This window comes from Heliconius melpomene, chromosome 10, assembly GCF_056956725.1.
Source record: "Heliconius melpomene rosina isolate 202511_hmr_F chromosome 10, ASM5695672v1, whole genome shotgun sequence".
In the NCBI taxonomy this organism is placed as follows: domain Eukaryota; kingdom Metazoa; phylum Arthropoda; class Insecta; order Lepidoptera; family Nymphalidae; genus Heliconius; species Heliconius melpomene.
The window spans coordinates 5,374,811-5,391,952 of record NC_140398.1 but is presented as its reverse complement, the minus strand read 5'-3'; the positions used below and the strand labels follow the sequence as shown (position 1 = coordinate 5,391,952).

Here is a 17,142-nt window from a genome sequence, read left to right as displayed (position 1 = left end):
TCAAAACATTGCATTTGTTTAGGCGGAACTCAACGCCGCGCGTTTATCAATCTTCTCTATATATAAGCTTCGCTTTTTATCAATCTTCTGTTATATATAAGTTTTAATGTTTTAAAATATTATAACAATTTGTTACTATTTCCAGCGTCAGTCTGGTCGCGTCGTGGTTCTTCGAGCTCAGTGGGTAAGCCCCCGCCGCCTGTGAGACGTTCGTCGTCGATATCACGGCCGCAGAGACCGCCGTACCAGCAGGTAACCAGTTGGAATCTCGTTTGTTTTAAGTATTTTTTTTTTATTTTTCCGGGTACAATACCAATTTCCATGACGGCGTTTTATTGTTGATTTTCTATTTCATACTAACTGTGTAGAATTCAAAAGGTTTTTAAAAATTTGATAAATTTATTGTACCTAATATATTTAAATAAAAATATTTATTTGTTATTTTTTGTAAGAACGATAGACGGACTGGGTTTAGATACCAAAGTTTCTAAAAGAACCAAAAAAGACTTTCAAATCTGTATTTTATCTTATTTAGAAGAAAGAAGGGGATTGAACTCACAAGCATTGCGTTTACAGTCCGACGATGTCCCACTGTGCCACATCGGTCTGAAATCGCTACTAAAATTGCGTAATCGAGCCAGCGACTCCAAAATAACATATTACATATATTACAGAACGTTCAAAACACTCCCGTAACGACCGATGCTGATAACTTGCCGCCGCCACCCGCGTTCCTCCTACAGCCAGAAAATGAAACTAATTCAGGTGTCCTGTCTTAATTTGACCTACTATTAATTATATTTTTTTTATTCAATCGATCGATCGATACGTGCCGCAAAGTATGTACATTAAATTTACTTTTTTCCATTTCGATTGCATTCGATGCAAACATTGAACGCCATGTTGTAGAATTTTAGCTAAAGTAATAAACGATCAGCAAATGCAAAGTGTTAGATCCAAAAGTTAAAAAATATATAATTTTTATAATCATATTGAAAGTTTTTTAAAAACTTTTAAATATGCGAGAATAACTAAAGCTTAGTGGGTGAACTGAATCGGCGGAAAATGGGGAACGAAGTGTCTTAACACTAGGTTCTTTCTGCTTACTCTGCTGTGTGCGAGATAAGGCTTGAAGCTGATTTTTTATTTTATTAAATTTCCACATGCGCTAATTGGATTTAAGAACCTTATGTGCAAAATACACTGTTTCATATGTTTATTTAGAAGATTATTTTGTCTACTATTATTTTTCAGTTCAAGGAATAAACGTTGCGGAAACAGTGAAACAGTTAACCGAATTAAAACACATGCCCGCCTCACCTGGCCTCGTCCGTCGAATGCAAAATCAAAATCAAATTCCAGGCCAAAATCAAAATCTGAACCAAAACCCAAATCAAAATAATCAAAACCTTAATCAATTGAGTACATTCCAACAAGCGAAAACAAATTTTTCATCAACAACAAGTTTAAACAACTCGGGAAGTTTAAACCCTATATACGGACAGACGAACAAATACAATGTGTACGTAGAAAATTCTATGTTCCTGAGAAAGAACAGCTTGAACAGTTCGAATAATGATTTGTATGGAAGTAACTCTGGTAAGTCATCATTTTAATTAATTGTTACATTCTTAACTAAATTCGTTCTGGTTTCGAGGCAATGCCTCCAGAATTCTTTAGAAAGTGAAAAACGGAGTGTCATGGCAAGGTTGTCCCTGCTTACTCGACTCTGTTGTAAAAAACAACAATTTATTCATAACTAACATTTTCTCCCATTAGGAAGTATATACGGTGAAACCAAGGGGTCACCACATGGTTCGACACCATCGACCCCAAGTTATGGAGAAACTACGACGTTCTCTAGTTTCGGACCGCGAGTTAATAGCGATTCCCATTATGGACAGACAGGTGAGATATTTTTATGTGTACAGGATGTAACTTAATCGACAGATCCACAGTGGTTTATGGAGAGGCGACCTCAGTTTGTTGTATTGTTTATTAGAAAGTTGAACTTTAATAATAACTTTCTCAATTAGAACGGATGCGATGATAAACAAGCGATGCGGTTTCACATCTCGATAAGTTTTTTTTATACGTTTCCAATAATTTTCGTTCGTTTAAATGGTATAAAGTATTTATCATTGCATCGAAAACAAACTAATAAATTGATCAAAGTAGAGTTATTTTTGGCGCCTTAGGTAGGATCTCGTTGAATCGAGTAACATTATTTGGAATTTAAAGTGTATGCAATTTTTCCAGGATTTAAGCTCCAACAGGAGAAATACCCACAATCCCAGTCCCAGGGCAAGGGGATCTACGCACAACCCACGCTCTCCCCCGGACCTCTAGCGAGGCGGCTGGCGGCGAGGTCGCACAGTGCGGAGCGGCATCACGTTGAACGTGAGTACAACGTCCATAACTCGTGAATCGTGACGTGATGTGACGTTTGACGTGACATAGGACTTAACATGTGACGTGACGTGATGTGTGATGTTATAGAATAAATATTAATTTAGTTCTTTTCATTTTTTTATCTAATTTTAAAGGTTAACCAAAGGCTTTTAATAAACCTTTCCTTAAAAAAAGTTTAATCGGAGTAATTGTTGTCGTTTGGTATACGGATAAACGAATATCGCAATAAGAATGGCATTACATGACAATAATATTGAGCATATGTTTAATAAAAAATATCTATAATGGTATCACAAACTAAAATATCTATAGTGGTATCAGAAGTACAGAAAGCGGAGGGCGGAGTGTTTTAACACTAAGGTCCCTCAGCTTTCTCTACTTGTGGGATAATACAAGATCAAGAAAACACCTACATACATTTTTACACATTATTACATTAGTACACTTTTCTCTTTTTCTTCAAGATGGCGGTCTCATAGCAAGTTTAAGCGCTAAACTAGCGCCTCAGCTGTCTCCGCGTACAACTCGACGCACTATATCAAGTATCACGTGTTCTGATACACAAGCTAAAGGAAAGGGTAAGTGTATCGTAAAATATTTGCTATCAACGTTGATATATCAAATTAATATAATCTATTCAGGTGAAGCTGGACGTAGCACTAGTTTATTATATTTGTTTTAGTTAGGCTGTCGTTGCGCACAGGAGCACAAGAGTGTGAATGTAACCCGATGGTTGTGGGTTTGGTTCGCACTCGGGTGAATGAATTATTATTTATGAATATTTTCCTTTCTTCTATTTAAAGAACTAAGAAAGAAGATATATAAGAATAGCCATAGCTTCATCGTTCTTTACAATCAACTAACCTACCTCCTGTACTTACTACCCGCTAGGCACAGCGGCAGTGTCGGTGGCGGCCCCCGCGTTCCTCGACAAGCTGTCGGCGACGTTGCAGCGGCGGCAACACGCGCACACGCAACACTCGCGCGCCAACGTCGTACGAGACCGGATCAATGCACACGCGCAGGTGAGACACACATACACGCACACACAAAATTGATATTTTTTATAAGAAAAATAAATATCTCTATTCGAGAAAAAAGAAATGAACCACTTAAGAACTACAACTATTTTTTTCTGATCGTTTATTACGTAATCTATCTCAAATATACATTTATTGATTTTTTCTTATATAAAATTCAATAACATAAACTTCTTGTCAATTGAGGCCAGTCGTGATGCAGGGGCGCAAGCGTGCGATTGTTGTGGGTTCGATTTCCACTCGTGGTACTGAAATGTTTATTATTTTCATTTTCCTTCAAATCTGTGCATTGTTGGAATGTATAGAGGCCAATCTTAGGTGAATCCCACTTAACACTAGAAGCGCCGCCGTCCCATTTTTGTCCCAAACGCAAGTTTGATTGTATATAACTTTTTTATTTGTTAATTTATGTTGATGAAACTTTTTTACTATTACCAATTTTACACCTTTATTTAATTAAAAATATAAATAATTTTATAGCAGTCATACTTTTTGAAAAAAAAATAGATTTACCTAGAACTGCCACTGGGTCATTTTTGTCCCGCCATTATTATTTTATTATTTGAGAGTATAATTTGACATATTTTCATGCCTCGGGGACGAGGTGGAGGTAAAAGGGCGATGCGGGGGTGGAAAAAAATTGAATAGTAGGTTTATTAGTCAATGCCTAAGTTTTTAGGGTTCTGTAGCTTTTAAGGAAAAAAAACCCTTATAAGATCATTTTTGTGCCCATCCGTCTGTCTGTGCCTTTATCTCAGGAATTCTTGGACAAATCGAGTTGATATTCATATGAGTATATGAATATCAACTATATGACGATCTACAGTCCCTTGATTTCCTGAAAAAACGCCCTTAAAAAAAGATATGACCATTTATATAGTAAAAAACGTGTATTTCGACACTATAAAGGGAATCAAATTAATAAGGTACTTTCAGTTAACTTAGAATTATGAAATTTGGCAGTTAGCATCTACATGTAGTACTAGTACAGGAAAAAATCTGAAAACTATACATTTATGCATAAATCTTAAAAAATAATAGCCTGAAAAGTGGGGTAAAATTGGTGTCAATACGAAATTTTGCCGCTAGTTCAAGTGAGGTATCAGATGAAGGGATGACTAAGTTAGGCTTGAATTTCAGAAAAACATTCGATACCAAATGTGGGCAATTGTAGGGTAGGTAGAGGGAACCTGGGAACCTAGTGCTATGCACTCCGCTGGCATTTTCCGCCGAATTCTGGAAGCATTACTATGCAATGTTATAAATCATCTGTGAAGTGTCACTGATGAAGAATATATTAATGCATTACTTGGCCTAATAATAATATTAACTAATTTCAATAACTTATAATTTTGTAAGAGTTATTCAGTTAGTTGTCACGACCTTAGAACGTATTTGAAATATTTGATTCTTTCTTTGTGTTTTGTTTTTTGGTACTTTTATGTTTGTTAAAGAATAAGAATTCATTATTAAAGATGGTCTACATATTTTACGCATTATTTTAATAATATTTTTTTTGTATTATGCCAATAATCAACATAATAAGTAGAATGGGACAAATTTGTCACGACGGCGGTTCCAGGGGGGGCTCAATCTTCGGCACTTCTAGTGTTAAAGGACCTTATCATACATAAGTGTACTCTTTTACTATTTTTTAAAATAAATACATACATATTGACTTAACAAATGCAAACATGCAAGTACGCGTTGCACATATGTATATATATATATATCAATATTGATATGTATATTGTAATTTCAGCCCGACCCAAGAGTCTGCCATACATCACTAATGGAGCAAATAAAGAGAGGTGCAACACTACGCCGAAATAAATTCTGCAATGATCGTTCCGCACCAAAAATACGCTAAAATAGCAGAATTATTGATTTATTAATATTATTATACTCGAATGTTAGATGATAAGCCCATTAAATGTCCATTCTATATAGGTTCTAAAGCAAATATGTATAAGTTATGTTTTTTTTGAAAACGTATACACATTTTGAAGGTAACCGGATTTGAGAGGTGAGGTGAGATGGACTGTAAACCGTCCTGTGGCCGTGGAACGCGACATGTTAACGCGACGATTGTATTTTAATTTATATAGAAAACGTTTACACTCTTAAGTGTATATTAATTTGTTTTATCACCTCCATTTTATGCTTTAAAAAATTGTGATCAATTTTCACGTTTTTAATATTTCGACTAAAATATAATAAACTTTTGACATATACATATTTGCTTGAAGAATTTCAAAAGTATTTGAACTGCCTTCCCTTTTTAACTAACGTCCACACGCGGCTTTGACTGTAGTGCCTGTTTTATATACATAATATAAAAATATAAAATTAATTGGACTTAAATCAAACGGAAATATAGTACGGTCGAGGGGTCGTGGCCGCCTTGAAGTTAGGCTTTCTGAACGTTTGTGCATTGTTTACTCGAGAACAAAATAATCAAAAGTTAAAAAAAAACATCCTAAAACCAAATCTGTGCAGCCAGCCATTTGCAACTCGTCGACAGTACTGTACATACAGACGTGCAATTTTTTTTATTTACTTTTTGAAATTTCAATAGCAGTAATAATAAAATTGAATTGAAAGTAGCTTTTTTATATTGGAATTGAGATTTTTTTTATACAGATAAATACAGTTTATAGATGCATGAAAGAATATCTAAAGCCTGGTGCCCACTATTAAAGAAACAACTGGCTTATTATTTTAAAAAAATCCAATATGCTTGAATATTTGTAGTGAAATATAAAAAACTTGTGATTTTTTGAATAAAAAATCTAATCTGTCGATTTCTAATCGATTCACAAATATTTTCATATGGTGATGATTTTTTTTATTAATCGATTTTTCGAATCGATGTTTGAAGTGTCCAAAGTATAAACAGATGTCTTTAAAGTGAAATTTTACCAATTTTCCTTGAAAAAGACATTTTAACGATTAATTATTGAAGCGAATTCTGACAATACTATTTAGTATTCTAACATATCACACAAAGTGAATGTCGAATATCGTGGGATCGATTCCTGTTTCGAATTTTTGATACGAAATTTACTTTCTAACGTAATGTAATAAATGTATAAGACTAATGTTTTAAATGCATATCGATAGTTAAATAAAAAACAATTTTAAATATTCCCAGGGCTGACAAAAATCCACATCCACTTAAATAAAAGTAAATGTCTTCTCAGCAGCTTTTTATATTAATGTACAGCCCTAGTCCAAAAGCTTGAAAATATACGAAATAATCGATTTTTTTGTAAAGTTTCTCTCTTTAAAATCGACTGAAATGCAAATCCTATTCACTGTGTTCTTGAACTATTTTATAAGACCGGCTTTTTCATTGTAAATTTTAGATTCAATTATTAATTAAAAAAGAACGATTATTTAAAAATAATAAGTGTATTATAAACTATAAGTCAATAAATAACGTGTAAAATTATGATTTTATTAAGGTAATCATTAGTGATTAATTTTTTTTTCAATTTTTTCTATTGACTAGCTAAGCCGCCATTTTGAAATAGTTTTTTTTATCAATTCTATTCACAAGGTACCCCAGAAAATATATTATTATAAAGTTGATCAATGTAACGTAGTTAGGTAAATAACAATATTTTAATTAACTTATTATTTTTTTACTCAAATAATATCTATATACAGTATATATTTATATTATGTAGATGTTCCTCGATTTTCTTTTAATTTTAAGGGTGAAAAATTTTTTCGTTTTGAGCTTTGATTTTTTTTTATTTTTCTCTTTATATTTTTTTGTAGTAAAAGGACATGTAAAACGCATCACCCATAATTATATAGTATAGTGTAACCGCATATTATAGGTACTTAATTACAAATATTAGATTTTTTCATTGTGATGTTCTTTTGATATGATTTATAAGATAAACAAAAACATTTGATTTTATAAAAAAAAATCAGCAGAAGTATAATATTATCATTAATTATATCATAAATAATCTATAATATGCGGATTTAGATGCACAGATAATAAAATAAATAAATGTTAGTTATATAAGCTTGGTATATAATAGTAGTTTCTACATATCCCAAATTAAATACTACAAAATATATAATATGATTCTTCGCTTTTGAAGTTATAATAGAAATCCTTGTATATCGATGTATTTATCAAATATATAGTCCAGTTACTGATAACGGGGTTAGGGGTCGTTTTGGGGTCGCTGCGGTTACTAGGCAGTTACCTTAGGGGTTACTTTGTGTAATTTTGACTCCTGAGTAGTTTCTTGGGTAAGATGACTCCTAACGGCGTGTGATGGTAGATCTTTTCGAAAAATGTTATATTATAATGTGTTTAAGTAAAGTTTGCGTATGTAATTGATATTTGGTGAAAATAAACAATTATTGTCCCAATATTGTGTTTTATTTTTATAGTCTTTTCGTAATTTTATGCTTTTCTTCCAATTTTCAGTGCGAGAATCTAGTGTTACTAATACTTTCTCAATTTGAATCTATTTAGCAGAATTTAGGGTCTTGGGATAAACCCTGGCTGTAACAGATGCTCTTTTAATTATTGTACAATAAATATAGAAATTAACATATAAAATAAAACTCCTTAAAAGAATAAATATTTCGTAATAAAACACAAAAATAAATCTAACATTTATTTATTAATTCTAAATTAAAATTGTAGAAACATAAATACATGATCATATCAGTCTTCTTGCGAATTTAAATTCGCTTTATTATAAAACTGACCTAACACAATATTTTTTAATTGTTTAATATTAAATACTATACATTACAACAATTTATTTATTTATCGTATCTTAGAATCAAAACGGCCAAACTCAAAAATTTGCAATTTGTGGGAAATCACCAATTCCAATAAGAATACGATATTTTGTGGTCAGTTTTAAGATAATTAGGGGCGATTTTGCAGATACTTTGAGTTAGGTCACTTTTATTCTGCGTGTGTATGATGAATAAAGTGTAATATATATAATGTAAATTTTACGTCTTACGCTTTCGTCCTCGAAGATATGATTTTTAAAATGTTTGCTTCTTAAGCTAGATATCTCACGTTTCTCCTTTTTTAACATGCTTTTATTATGTCGACTTGTAACTATATAATAAAATCTAACAATCTGAATTGTACGTACTTACTATCAATGGTTGTACCATAATGAAACTTGGCGATTACATGCGGATTAAATGACATAAGATGACAATACAATATTATGGTACCATCGAGCTGGTCTGATGATGGAATTGGAAGATGGCTGAGAGAACCTTGGACTGCCTACTAGTGAACATGTCAAGTTTGTGCTTATTTAATAAGTTTTATTAATGTGATCTGTTGAACAAAGCGTGTATTTAGTTTTTAAAATTATTAATTTATTTAACAATTATAGGGTTTTGTATAGGATTTTCAATAGTTTTAAAATTAACAAACGATTCATAACCAATCATTCATATAATAATTATTATATTATTTGTTTTTTTTATTCCTTAAATAGTCTTGTAAAAGTCTTGTAAAAAGGAAAATTTATATATTCAATACTGATTGTATTGAAAAACAACACTTTAGAGGACGAAAGTCTGATGACTAGAATCATAGAATAAGCAAAGTTGTATATTTTATGTAAAGTATAGTACGGCCGACAAATCGTGGTCGCCCTGATAAGGAATTCCTAAACGTATGCGCAAAATAATAAAAGTCAGAAATATAAAAGAAAATTTTTACATGAAATTTGCGCACCTGTATGTCTACAGCTAACTTCAGGTTGGCCAGGAGTCATCATCCGTACTGTATGAGTATTTTATAGTATACTGAAAAAGGTTTACCTACATCGGCTATTTATTACTCACGGACAGACGCGTAAAGTGAATATATACAATAAAATATTTACATTATCTGTATGTTTGTATGAGTAGATTATGAAAAAGCTTATATATTATATATAAAATATAGATATAACATATAAAAAATTGAAGTTCTTTTTTTATTTTAATTAATAATAAGCGGAGATAATTTAGTGTTAAGACACTCCGTTCTACGGCTTGGCACGGATTTGAACCCGTGATACCATCTTATAGATGCTTACTCAAATAACGTCCCAATTTTTATAAGAAACTAGTATTTTTATATATTTATAAGTGCGTGAATAAAACTTTAAAATATTATAAAGCTTCATATAAAAAGTGTTATACCCACTAAAATAAATAATAACAAGGATAAAGATTCAAAAAATCAACATTTTTAAAGTTAAGTTTTGACTTTTGCCAAGATTTTTATATAAATAATTTACTTAAAGAATTGTAAAAACAAAAAAATAGATAATCCTCTTTATAAAGGGATTAAAATCTATAATACACATATATAGCCGATACAAATACAATAATTAAAAAATCAATACAGTCATTACAATACAATATAATTTGGAATGAAACATGACTTTTTACAAAGTAAATTTACAACAATTTTCATAATTTATTTTAAAGAATTCAACTACCTGTGATGTGGTGTTCTACACGCTTCTGGAATAAAAAATAAACAATATAGGTAGTCTACATATTGTATTAAAAAAGGTGAAACATGACTACTGATTTTGCCAGTATTAGAATAAAATAATAATAATAATTAGCATAATAATAAAAAGTTAACTTTAAAAATTCTGACTGTAAACGCGATAGGTTGTGGGTTCGATTTCTACTCGAGGAAATGAAATATTTAATATTTTCACTTCTTAGCTCTGGTGTCGAGGCAAAGCGCGGCGTTGAGTTCCGCCGCAATGCTTTCAGAATTTGGAGGAAAGTGGGGAACGGAGTTTCTTAACACTAGTTACACACTTATTACTTATATATTTTTTAAGTGTTTTGAATGCAAAACCTATTTCCCCAAATAAGCTAAATACTGTTTTGTCCAAAATATCATATTATTTATTTACTGAATATTAATTTCCTAATCCGTTAATACTTACTTCTTGGCATACTCTTCAACGTGGACTTCGATATGCTGTCGCTGTCCTCTGATTCTGAACATATTTGAAAGCTTGTTTCTGAAAAAATATAATATATTTGTATCCACACACTTTCTATCTCTATAAATAACTTTAAAGTAAACACTATATTAAGTAATAGGTACTTAACATGTGACGTCAAAATTTCTAAAGGTATTTTACAAAATGTGCTTAGCATACTGACAAGTTGACAATATATTTTGTATCCTATTATATACCTTGCTTTTTTGTATTGAAAGTCACTTTGTTCTTTTTTAATTGAATTTTATATGAAATATTTAATTTTTTCATTTCTTAGGTCTGGTGTCGAGGCAAAGCGCGGCGTTGAGTTCCCTCCAGAATTCGGCAGAAACTGGGGAACGGAGTAACTTAACACTAGGTTCCCTCTGCGTACCCCGCTGTGTGCGAGATTCAGCGTGAACCTAAAAAAAAGATATTACATACCTGTATCATATCTCTGTTTCAAGTGTCGGCTCGGCAGGTCCTGGTTCTCCACGTGACCGAATGTACGGAAACCAACAGCAAATTGAGCGTATGGACTTATTTCGTATAACTCTGGAAATATGTGAAGGTGTCATTTATTATTTTTACGGAGAAAATAGAGTGAACCTAGTGACTTATAAATAGGTCACTCTTTTATTGTTCATTATTTAGTAACTATTAACAGAAAAATTAATTAATTCATTTACATGCATATGTGTAGTGAAACGACTAGTTAATTGTATATTCTGTTATATCTGAATAAAAGGCTTATTTATTTTTTATTTTATTTTTTTTAACAGAAAAATAATTACCATGTTTACTATTATTTCTGACATGTATAGGGGCGCTGTATATTCTATTCTGCGTGTTTATGGCATTCTCTTTCACGTTGGCGAGATTGCTGTGAGACGTGTTAGACGTTATGTTCCCGCTCTCTGACTTGTCCACTGTTATAGAATCACGGTATTCCGTGAAAGTCACTGTTCTGAAAATTGAAAAAAAAACTCATGTCAGTATATTGAATGAGGAATAAAACGTTTTATTTAATATTATTAAAATAAATAAATAATTATTGTTGCGATCTATACAAATAATCAACACTTATTTAGGATAAATATAAAAAACGCAAATAGCGCAATTTGATCCTGCGCCTCTAGGAAATCAAATCTTTATTATAATAAACTTTATACATTTACTGGAGAAACGCTAAGAACCTTGTGAATTGCATTTCGTATGGTAGATTGTTTTTACTCTACTCGGAATTTCAAGCAATTTTGGAACAATTAACAAAAAAACGTTAGTTTTATAGATAGCTACTATCAGTTCGGAAGGCAGAGGCTTTATTTTCTATTCTTTACGCATTTTCGCAGTATTTTTTACAATTATTATGTTTTTTAATTTTCATCATCTTTTTACGTGTTCGCTAAGGATTGGAACATAATATCTTCAATAATTTATTTACTATTTACTTTACCTTTGTCGTTTAACCAATATGTACACACAGCATACGAGGCACACAGCGAGCAAGATGGAACTAAACACTATGACTAGCATGTTCAAATCAAATAAATCTGATGGCGGGCCTATTTCACCTGGAAAAGTATAAAAAAAGTCTTAAAACGAAAGATAAATGGATACAATTCTTAATTTCATTAATTCATATTAAATAAATATTATACATAAAATAAAGAGTCTCAATGGAGGCTAAAAAAATATATATTTTTTATAAACAAAGACAATGACACTCTGTTCTCTGTCTTTCGTTCTAATTTTTAAAAGCCGCGGTTTGTGTTAGCAGAATGAGAAAATATTTTTTTGATCTGAAAAAAACAAAGCAAAATACTCACTGCCATCCTCATTTTTAGTAGCATAATTATAAGTAGTAGTGACGCTGCCCGCTTCATTGTTAGCTGTTATTCGAACCTGGTACCACGTGCCTGGAGACAGATCCGATATGGGAAAACTGGTGCGATAGCTTGATTGATACAGGGCGTATGAAGAATCTGCATATGCCTGAAAAAACACAGAAAAAGCCTAAAGTTCTTGTTGCGTTATCAAAATCTATAGGATATTTCCCGTTGACCTACATTTATTTAATTTGGCAATAAATAAGAACTGAATGAGAAATACAATTTAGAGATTATATCTGAAAAATTACACGCAGGGAACTATTAATTATATTTATAGTTCAATTAATATGTGTCATTTTTATATATTTCAATATTGTAATCTATTTATTTATCATTAAAAAAAATGTATTTTATAGTAAGTATTCGAATTTTAAATGAAAGCGCTTGTTGCCGTCGACCGAACCGCTAAGGAGTTATCCTTTTCACATCTACCCTCTTGTCGACGGCATATAATAATTCTAACAGTCGGTTCTTGCCAGTCGATGCGGTTTAATACGTTCCGTTGTTTTCTCAGTTATTTGTTAATATTATTGTAATTATAGTGTTCTCGTTTATATATACATATGTTTGTGGTTGACTTTTGTACAAACTGTTTCGTGATGTACTATGTGTATTCCTACTGTGGTACTGTGCTTTAAAGTGGTGGTGGTGTTGGATATACTCAGTGTAAACCGTGAGTAGGCTTTTTTTAATTCTACCCACACTACATACATTTCCATTTATTGTTATTTTTACTTATTATAGATAAAAACTTTTAGTACAAACTTATAATTGTAATTATTTTCATACAAAATAAGTGCAAACTTAAAATTAGTAACTTTGTCAAATTTTATAACTTGGCCTACAGTCTTAATACAGAACAGTCAGTCATGGCGTGGGGGCACAAAGTGTGACTGTAAACGCGACAGGTTGTGGGTTCGATTCTCGAGGAAATTAATTATTTAATATTTCCATTTTCTTCGTTCTGGTGTCGAGGCTAATCGTGGCGTTGAGTTCCGCTACTCAACACGCAATGCCTCCAGAATTCGGCGGAAACTGGGAAACGGGGTGTCGTAACATATACAGCGTGACGCGTGATTAAAAAAATTTAAAACTAAAGTGAAAAAACTTATATAATGAGCGTTATTTCAAACTAAACTTATACGTCTTTGTCAAATAACTAACAATATTAATAAATCAAAACGAAAATATAAAAATATACAAACCACAGCATTATGTACCCTCATCCATCCCCTAGCACCCAACACTCTGTATTCCACGTCCCAGGTCCTAAGTTCACATCCCGCGTCGTCCCATCCAGCTAGTTGTATATAGATGTGGGAACAGTTACTCCAGAGCCATTCGTTTGTTGATGGCGGGATAGGTGCTGAAAATAAAAAAAAACACAAAATTTGCTTGGATTAATGGTGTGGATTTCTGGAATAACGGTCATAGTGAATGAATTAGTCCGAATCCGAAAGAGATTTTCAATAGAAAAATATTTTTTAATTCGAGTCAGTAGTTTCTAAGATCATGAGATTATAGCCTTTCTGAATATATTTTTTAGCTTCACGCTACATTCCACGTACAGCAGGGTAGGAACCTGGAAATACAGTGTTAAGATACTCCTTTCTCTATTAAGATACTTCCTTTCCCCACTTTCCGCCGAATTCATGAAGCGTTGCCGTTTGTCTCGTTAATATTAAATTATTCATTCCCTCGAGTGGGAATCGAACCCATAACCGTTGCATTTACTGTCATACGCTTTTGTATTAAAAAAGAGCCAAGACATACCTCCACCCAAAGTGCTAACGTCTAAATATGCGGGTTGAGAAGTCCCAACTTTGTTAGTAGCGGTTATTCTCAAAGAATATTTCGTTCCACACTTAAGGCCAGTTAGAGCGTGTTTTTGAACGCCCGATAAGTTGGACAACTTGTTGGCCAATTTGTTGGGCGACCACGCTTCTTGCCACGGACCGCTCGATTCCTTCCAAGTTAAACTGTAAGCTGAATAAAAAAGTATATTGACTATTTTTTTTGCTTCTTGCTTTATCCCGCATGTAGGGTGAGATAGCTCAGTGTTAAGATATATCGTTCTTCGCTTGTCACTCAAAATCGGGATTACGCGTGTTAAGAGGCGGAATTCAACGCCACGCTTTATAGTTAGAATAGCGAGCAAATCCAAATAATTCACCCCGAGTACGAATAGAATCCTTTACCGTTATCCGCCACAGCGACCTTCAAAATATAATTTGCAAAAAAATATTCATTTTTTTAATGTTAACAATGTTTAAAAGCAAGCGGCTTCAAGTATTAATTGTTATTTCAACATTGAATATACCTAAATAAGACAAAAAAAGAAATCCCACAGTTCAGAAAGGAACATGGAAAATAACGTTAAAAACATAACCTTAAAAACTACTTACTAATTTTCTGTACAGAACTTCTGTTCCCACTATAAAACGGTTGTTCCCATTCAACCAATATAGAGTCTTTGTATGGCGTTGCTCTCAGCACCGGGGCTTCCGGTAAAGGAAGCACTATGACTGTATACTCCACTGAATCTGATCCGTATAGGTTTTTGGCAAGACATGTGTAATTACCGCTTAGTGATTGGTCTATATCTGGAAATGTTAACTTTAATTATTCAAAAAAATTTTTTTTATTCAGCTTTTCTATAATCTTTTATAGAAAAGAAAATTAATAGAAAATATATAATATAATAGAAAATTAGTGTTAAGTGGCGGAGCTTAACCTCAGTTCATTTTACCAGTGTGGGAAAATGATAATAAAGTTTAATGCATTAAAAGATGAACAATAATAACAGCGTTTCTAAGTTACATTTGGTTATTCTTTCGAGAATTTGGTATGGACATCACATTAAAAATATATATAACAGGATTTGGACCTGTGTATTTTGTAAATGTAAATAGGTAATTCAAGTTTTAAACAAAATCTAAAATTACTGAGAAATTTAGATTTTGTTTCCATTCTAAGTGTCCAAATTACAAATTTATACTTACTGTTAATAAGCAAGCTATCATCATGATTCCTTGTGAAACGAGGATGGTGGGTAATAATATTGTGTTTATGATACCACACGGTGCGCGGTGGTGGTACTCCCACACATTGACATACTAAAAGAAGGGAGGATCCAACTCCTACTGATATTGTACCGCCGAGCGACGCTACACCTGCTACCACTGGAAATTAAAATTATGTTTTATTTCAGCTTCTCCCTTCATTCTGTAGAACCTAGTGTCAAATCTCTATTTTCTGTTTTGCATTATAGAGTGCAGATGCAGTTAGAGAGTTAGACTTTTCCCTTTATAATATTAGTAAAGTTCTGCTATAATTACTATTTTATACAATAAGGCTCACCTCGTTGAGCAGGTGTTTGAGACAATCGTTTGCTTGCAATGCCTTCTCCTACACTGGTACTCGCTGTCACCCACACTTCATACGGCCTTCCCGTCGTCAGGTCCTTTACTTCTGTTGTAGTTTTAGATACGTCTACTCTTAATGTTTGTGGTGAGCCATTACTGCGGAATTAATGACAGTTATATATTAAAATGATATACTCCTTAAATTGGTAGAAACATTTTGAATCAAGTGAGATTTGAACCTGTAGTTTCTTAAATAATATATGTTCTTTTTAAATATTTGCCGTGGATATAAGTGCTAAATCACAATATTTTTTACTAACAGCTATTTAGAAACTTTCCGTGAAGGGTAACAAAACTCAACACCGTGCTTTATTTAGCTAGACGAGAAAAAAAAAACTATATATTCTATGAGAAAGTACTATGAGCTCGAAAGAAGTTATGCTGAGGAGAACCAGTTACAAAATGAACATTGAATTTGTGATATAATTTAATAAATTGTAATTGATTACGCTTATAATATTAATATATTCTAATTCTTACCCAGATGTTTGTTTCACGTAAGTTGTATAGTAAATTAGTTCTCCATTCGGATGATCCGGTCTTTTCCAGCTGACGAGTAAAGACGAAGCGGATAGGATAAGAACTTTTATATCCGACGGTGCGTCCGGTACTAAAAAGAAAAAAATAATTAAAAACGAGAACGACAAATTTAGAATTAAAAATACAGGTAAATTTTGATCTATACTTACCATCCTGTAACGTGGTACATACTATGGGATAAGAGAACGGTCCAGCCCCATAACTAGAGAACCCAGCTACTTTGACTGTATAATTTGTGTATTTTGTTAAGCTTTGTATATATATTTCAGTATGGAGAGACGTCTGATTCTGCCACGCACTTTCTAGAAGGAAAAAGATATTCATGGATTGATATAAAATTCTGAAAGGCACAATTTCCTATATGTTCTTACAAATAAGAAAAGAAAATTAAATTTTCAATGAAATTGTAAGTACCTTCAGTAGAATACAATATTGTATATCCAATTAACGAGCTTCCTTGTCCATGTGTAGCTATTGGCTGCCAACCAACTCTTAGAGACGTAGAAGATACTGCGGTACATTCCACTGAAGATGGTGCGTGTTCTGGAGCTAAGAAAAGAGTGTTTTGTCACTTAGTTTAGTCTATTTATATAGCGCATACGATATTTACACTAATATTATAAAACTAGTTATTATACTAAGCGCGTTATACTAAATTTTATTAGTATAAAGCGCTAATCTCAGCAACTAGTTTAAATATTTTTGTTGGATAGTTCAATTATTATTGTAGGTACATGCATCGAGATTAACTTCCGGCACTTAAAATAAACAACTCTTAGTAATTTCCATTTAATTTTGATGGTACAGAATAGTAAGTAAGCTAGAA

General features: G+C 32.4%; 2 protein-coding genes across 4 annotated transcripts in view; one reads left to right on the top strand and one right to left on the bottom strand.

The window, feature by feature from the left end:
- mim (missing-in-metastasis) overlaps positions 1-7,850 on the top strand; it is a 122,551-nt gene extending 114,701 nt beyond the window's left edge. For all 3 annotated transcript variants that reach the window (XM_085191928.1, XM_085191929.1, XM_085191927.1), the window contains 8 exons: positions 146-252; positions 675-765; positions 1,255-1,599; positions 1,780-1,908; positions 2,260-2,400; positions 2,877-2,990; positions 3,304-3,437; positions 5,215-7,850. In XM_085191928.1, coding sequence (XP_085048054.1) covers positions 146-252; positions 675-765; positions 1,255-1,599; positions 1,780-1,908; positions 2,260-2,400; positions 2,877-2,990; positions 3,304-3,437; positions 5,215-5,322 — 1,169 coding nt within the window. In that variant the 3' untranslated portion in view covers positions 5,323-7,850. The remainder of the gene's footprint in view (positions 1-145; positions 253-674; positions 766-1,254; positions 1,600-1,779; positions 1,909-2,259; positions 2,401-2,876; positions 2,991-3,303; positions 3,438-5,214) is intronic.
- A 238-nt stretch (positions 7,851-8,088) lies between these two features.
- The window catches only part of LOC146535270 (cell adhesion molecule Dscam1-like), a 120,439-nt gene continuing 111,385 nt past the window's right edge, over positions 8,089-17,142 (bottom strand). The window contains exons 24-37 of the mRNA XM_085191926.1: positions 16,731-16,865; positions 16,466-16,618; positions 16,257-16,386; positions 15,712-15,872; positions 15,354-15,533; positions 14,757-14,954; positions 14,125-14,337; positions 13,557-13,717; positions 12,289-12,454; positions 11,916-12,033; positions 11,254-11,426; positions 10,904-11,014; positions 10,421-10,498; positions 8,089-9,977 (exon numbers count right to left, since the gene is read on the bottom strand). Coding sequence (XP_085048052.1) covers positions 9,949-9,977; positions 10,421-10,498; positions 10,904-11,014; positions 11,254-11,426; positions 11,916-12,033; positions 12,289-12,454; positions 13,557-13,717; positions 14,125-14,337; positions 14,757-14,954; positions 15,354-15,533; positions 15,712-15,872; positions 16,257-16,386; positions 16,466-16,618; positions 16,731-16,865 — 2,006 coding nt within the window. The 3' untranslated portion in view covers positions 8,089-9,948. The remainder of the gene's footprint in view (positions 9,978-10,420; positions 10,499-10,903; positions 11,015-11,253; positions 11,427-11,915; positions 12,034-12,288; positions 12,455-13,556; positions 13,718-14,124; positions 14,338-14,756; positions 14,955-15,353; positions 15,534-15,711; positions 15,873-16,256; positions 16,387-16,465; positions 16,619-16,730; positions 16,866-17,142) is intronic.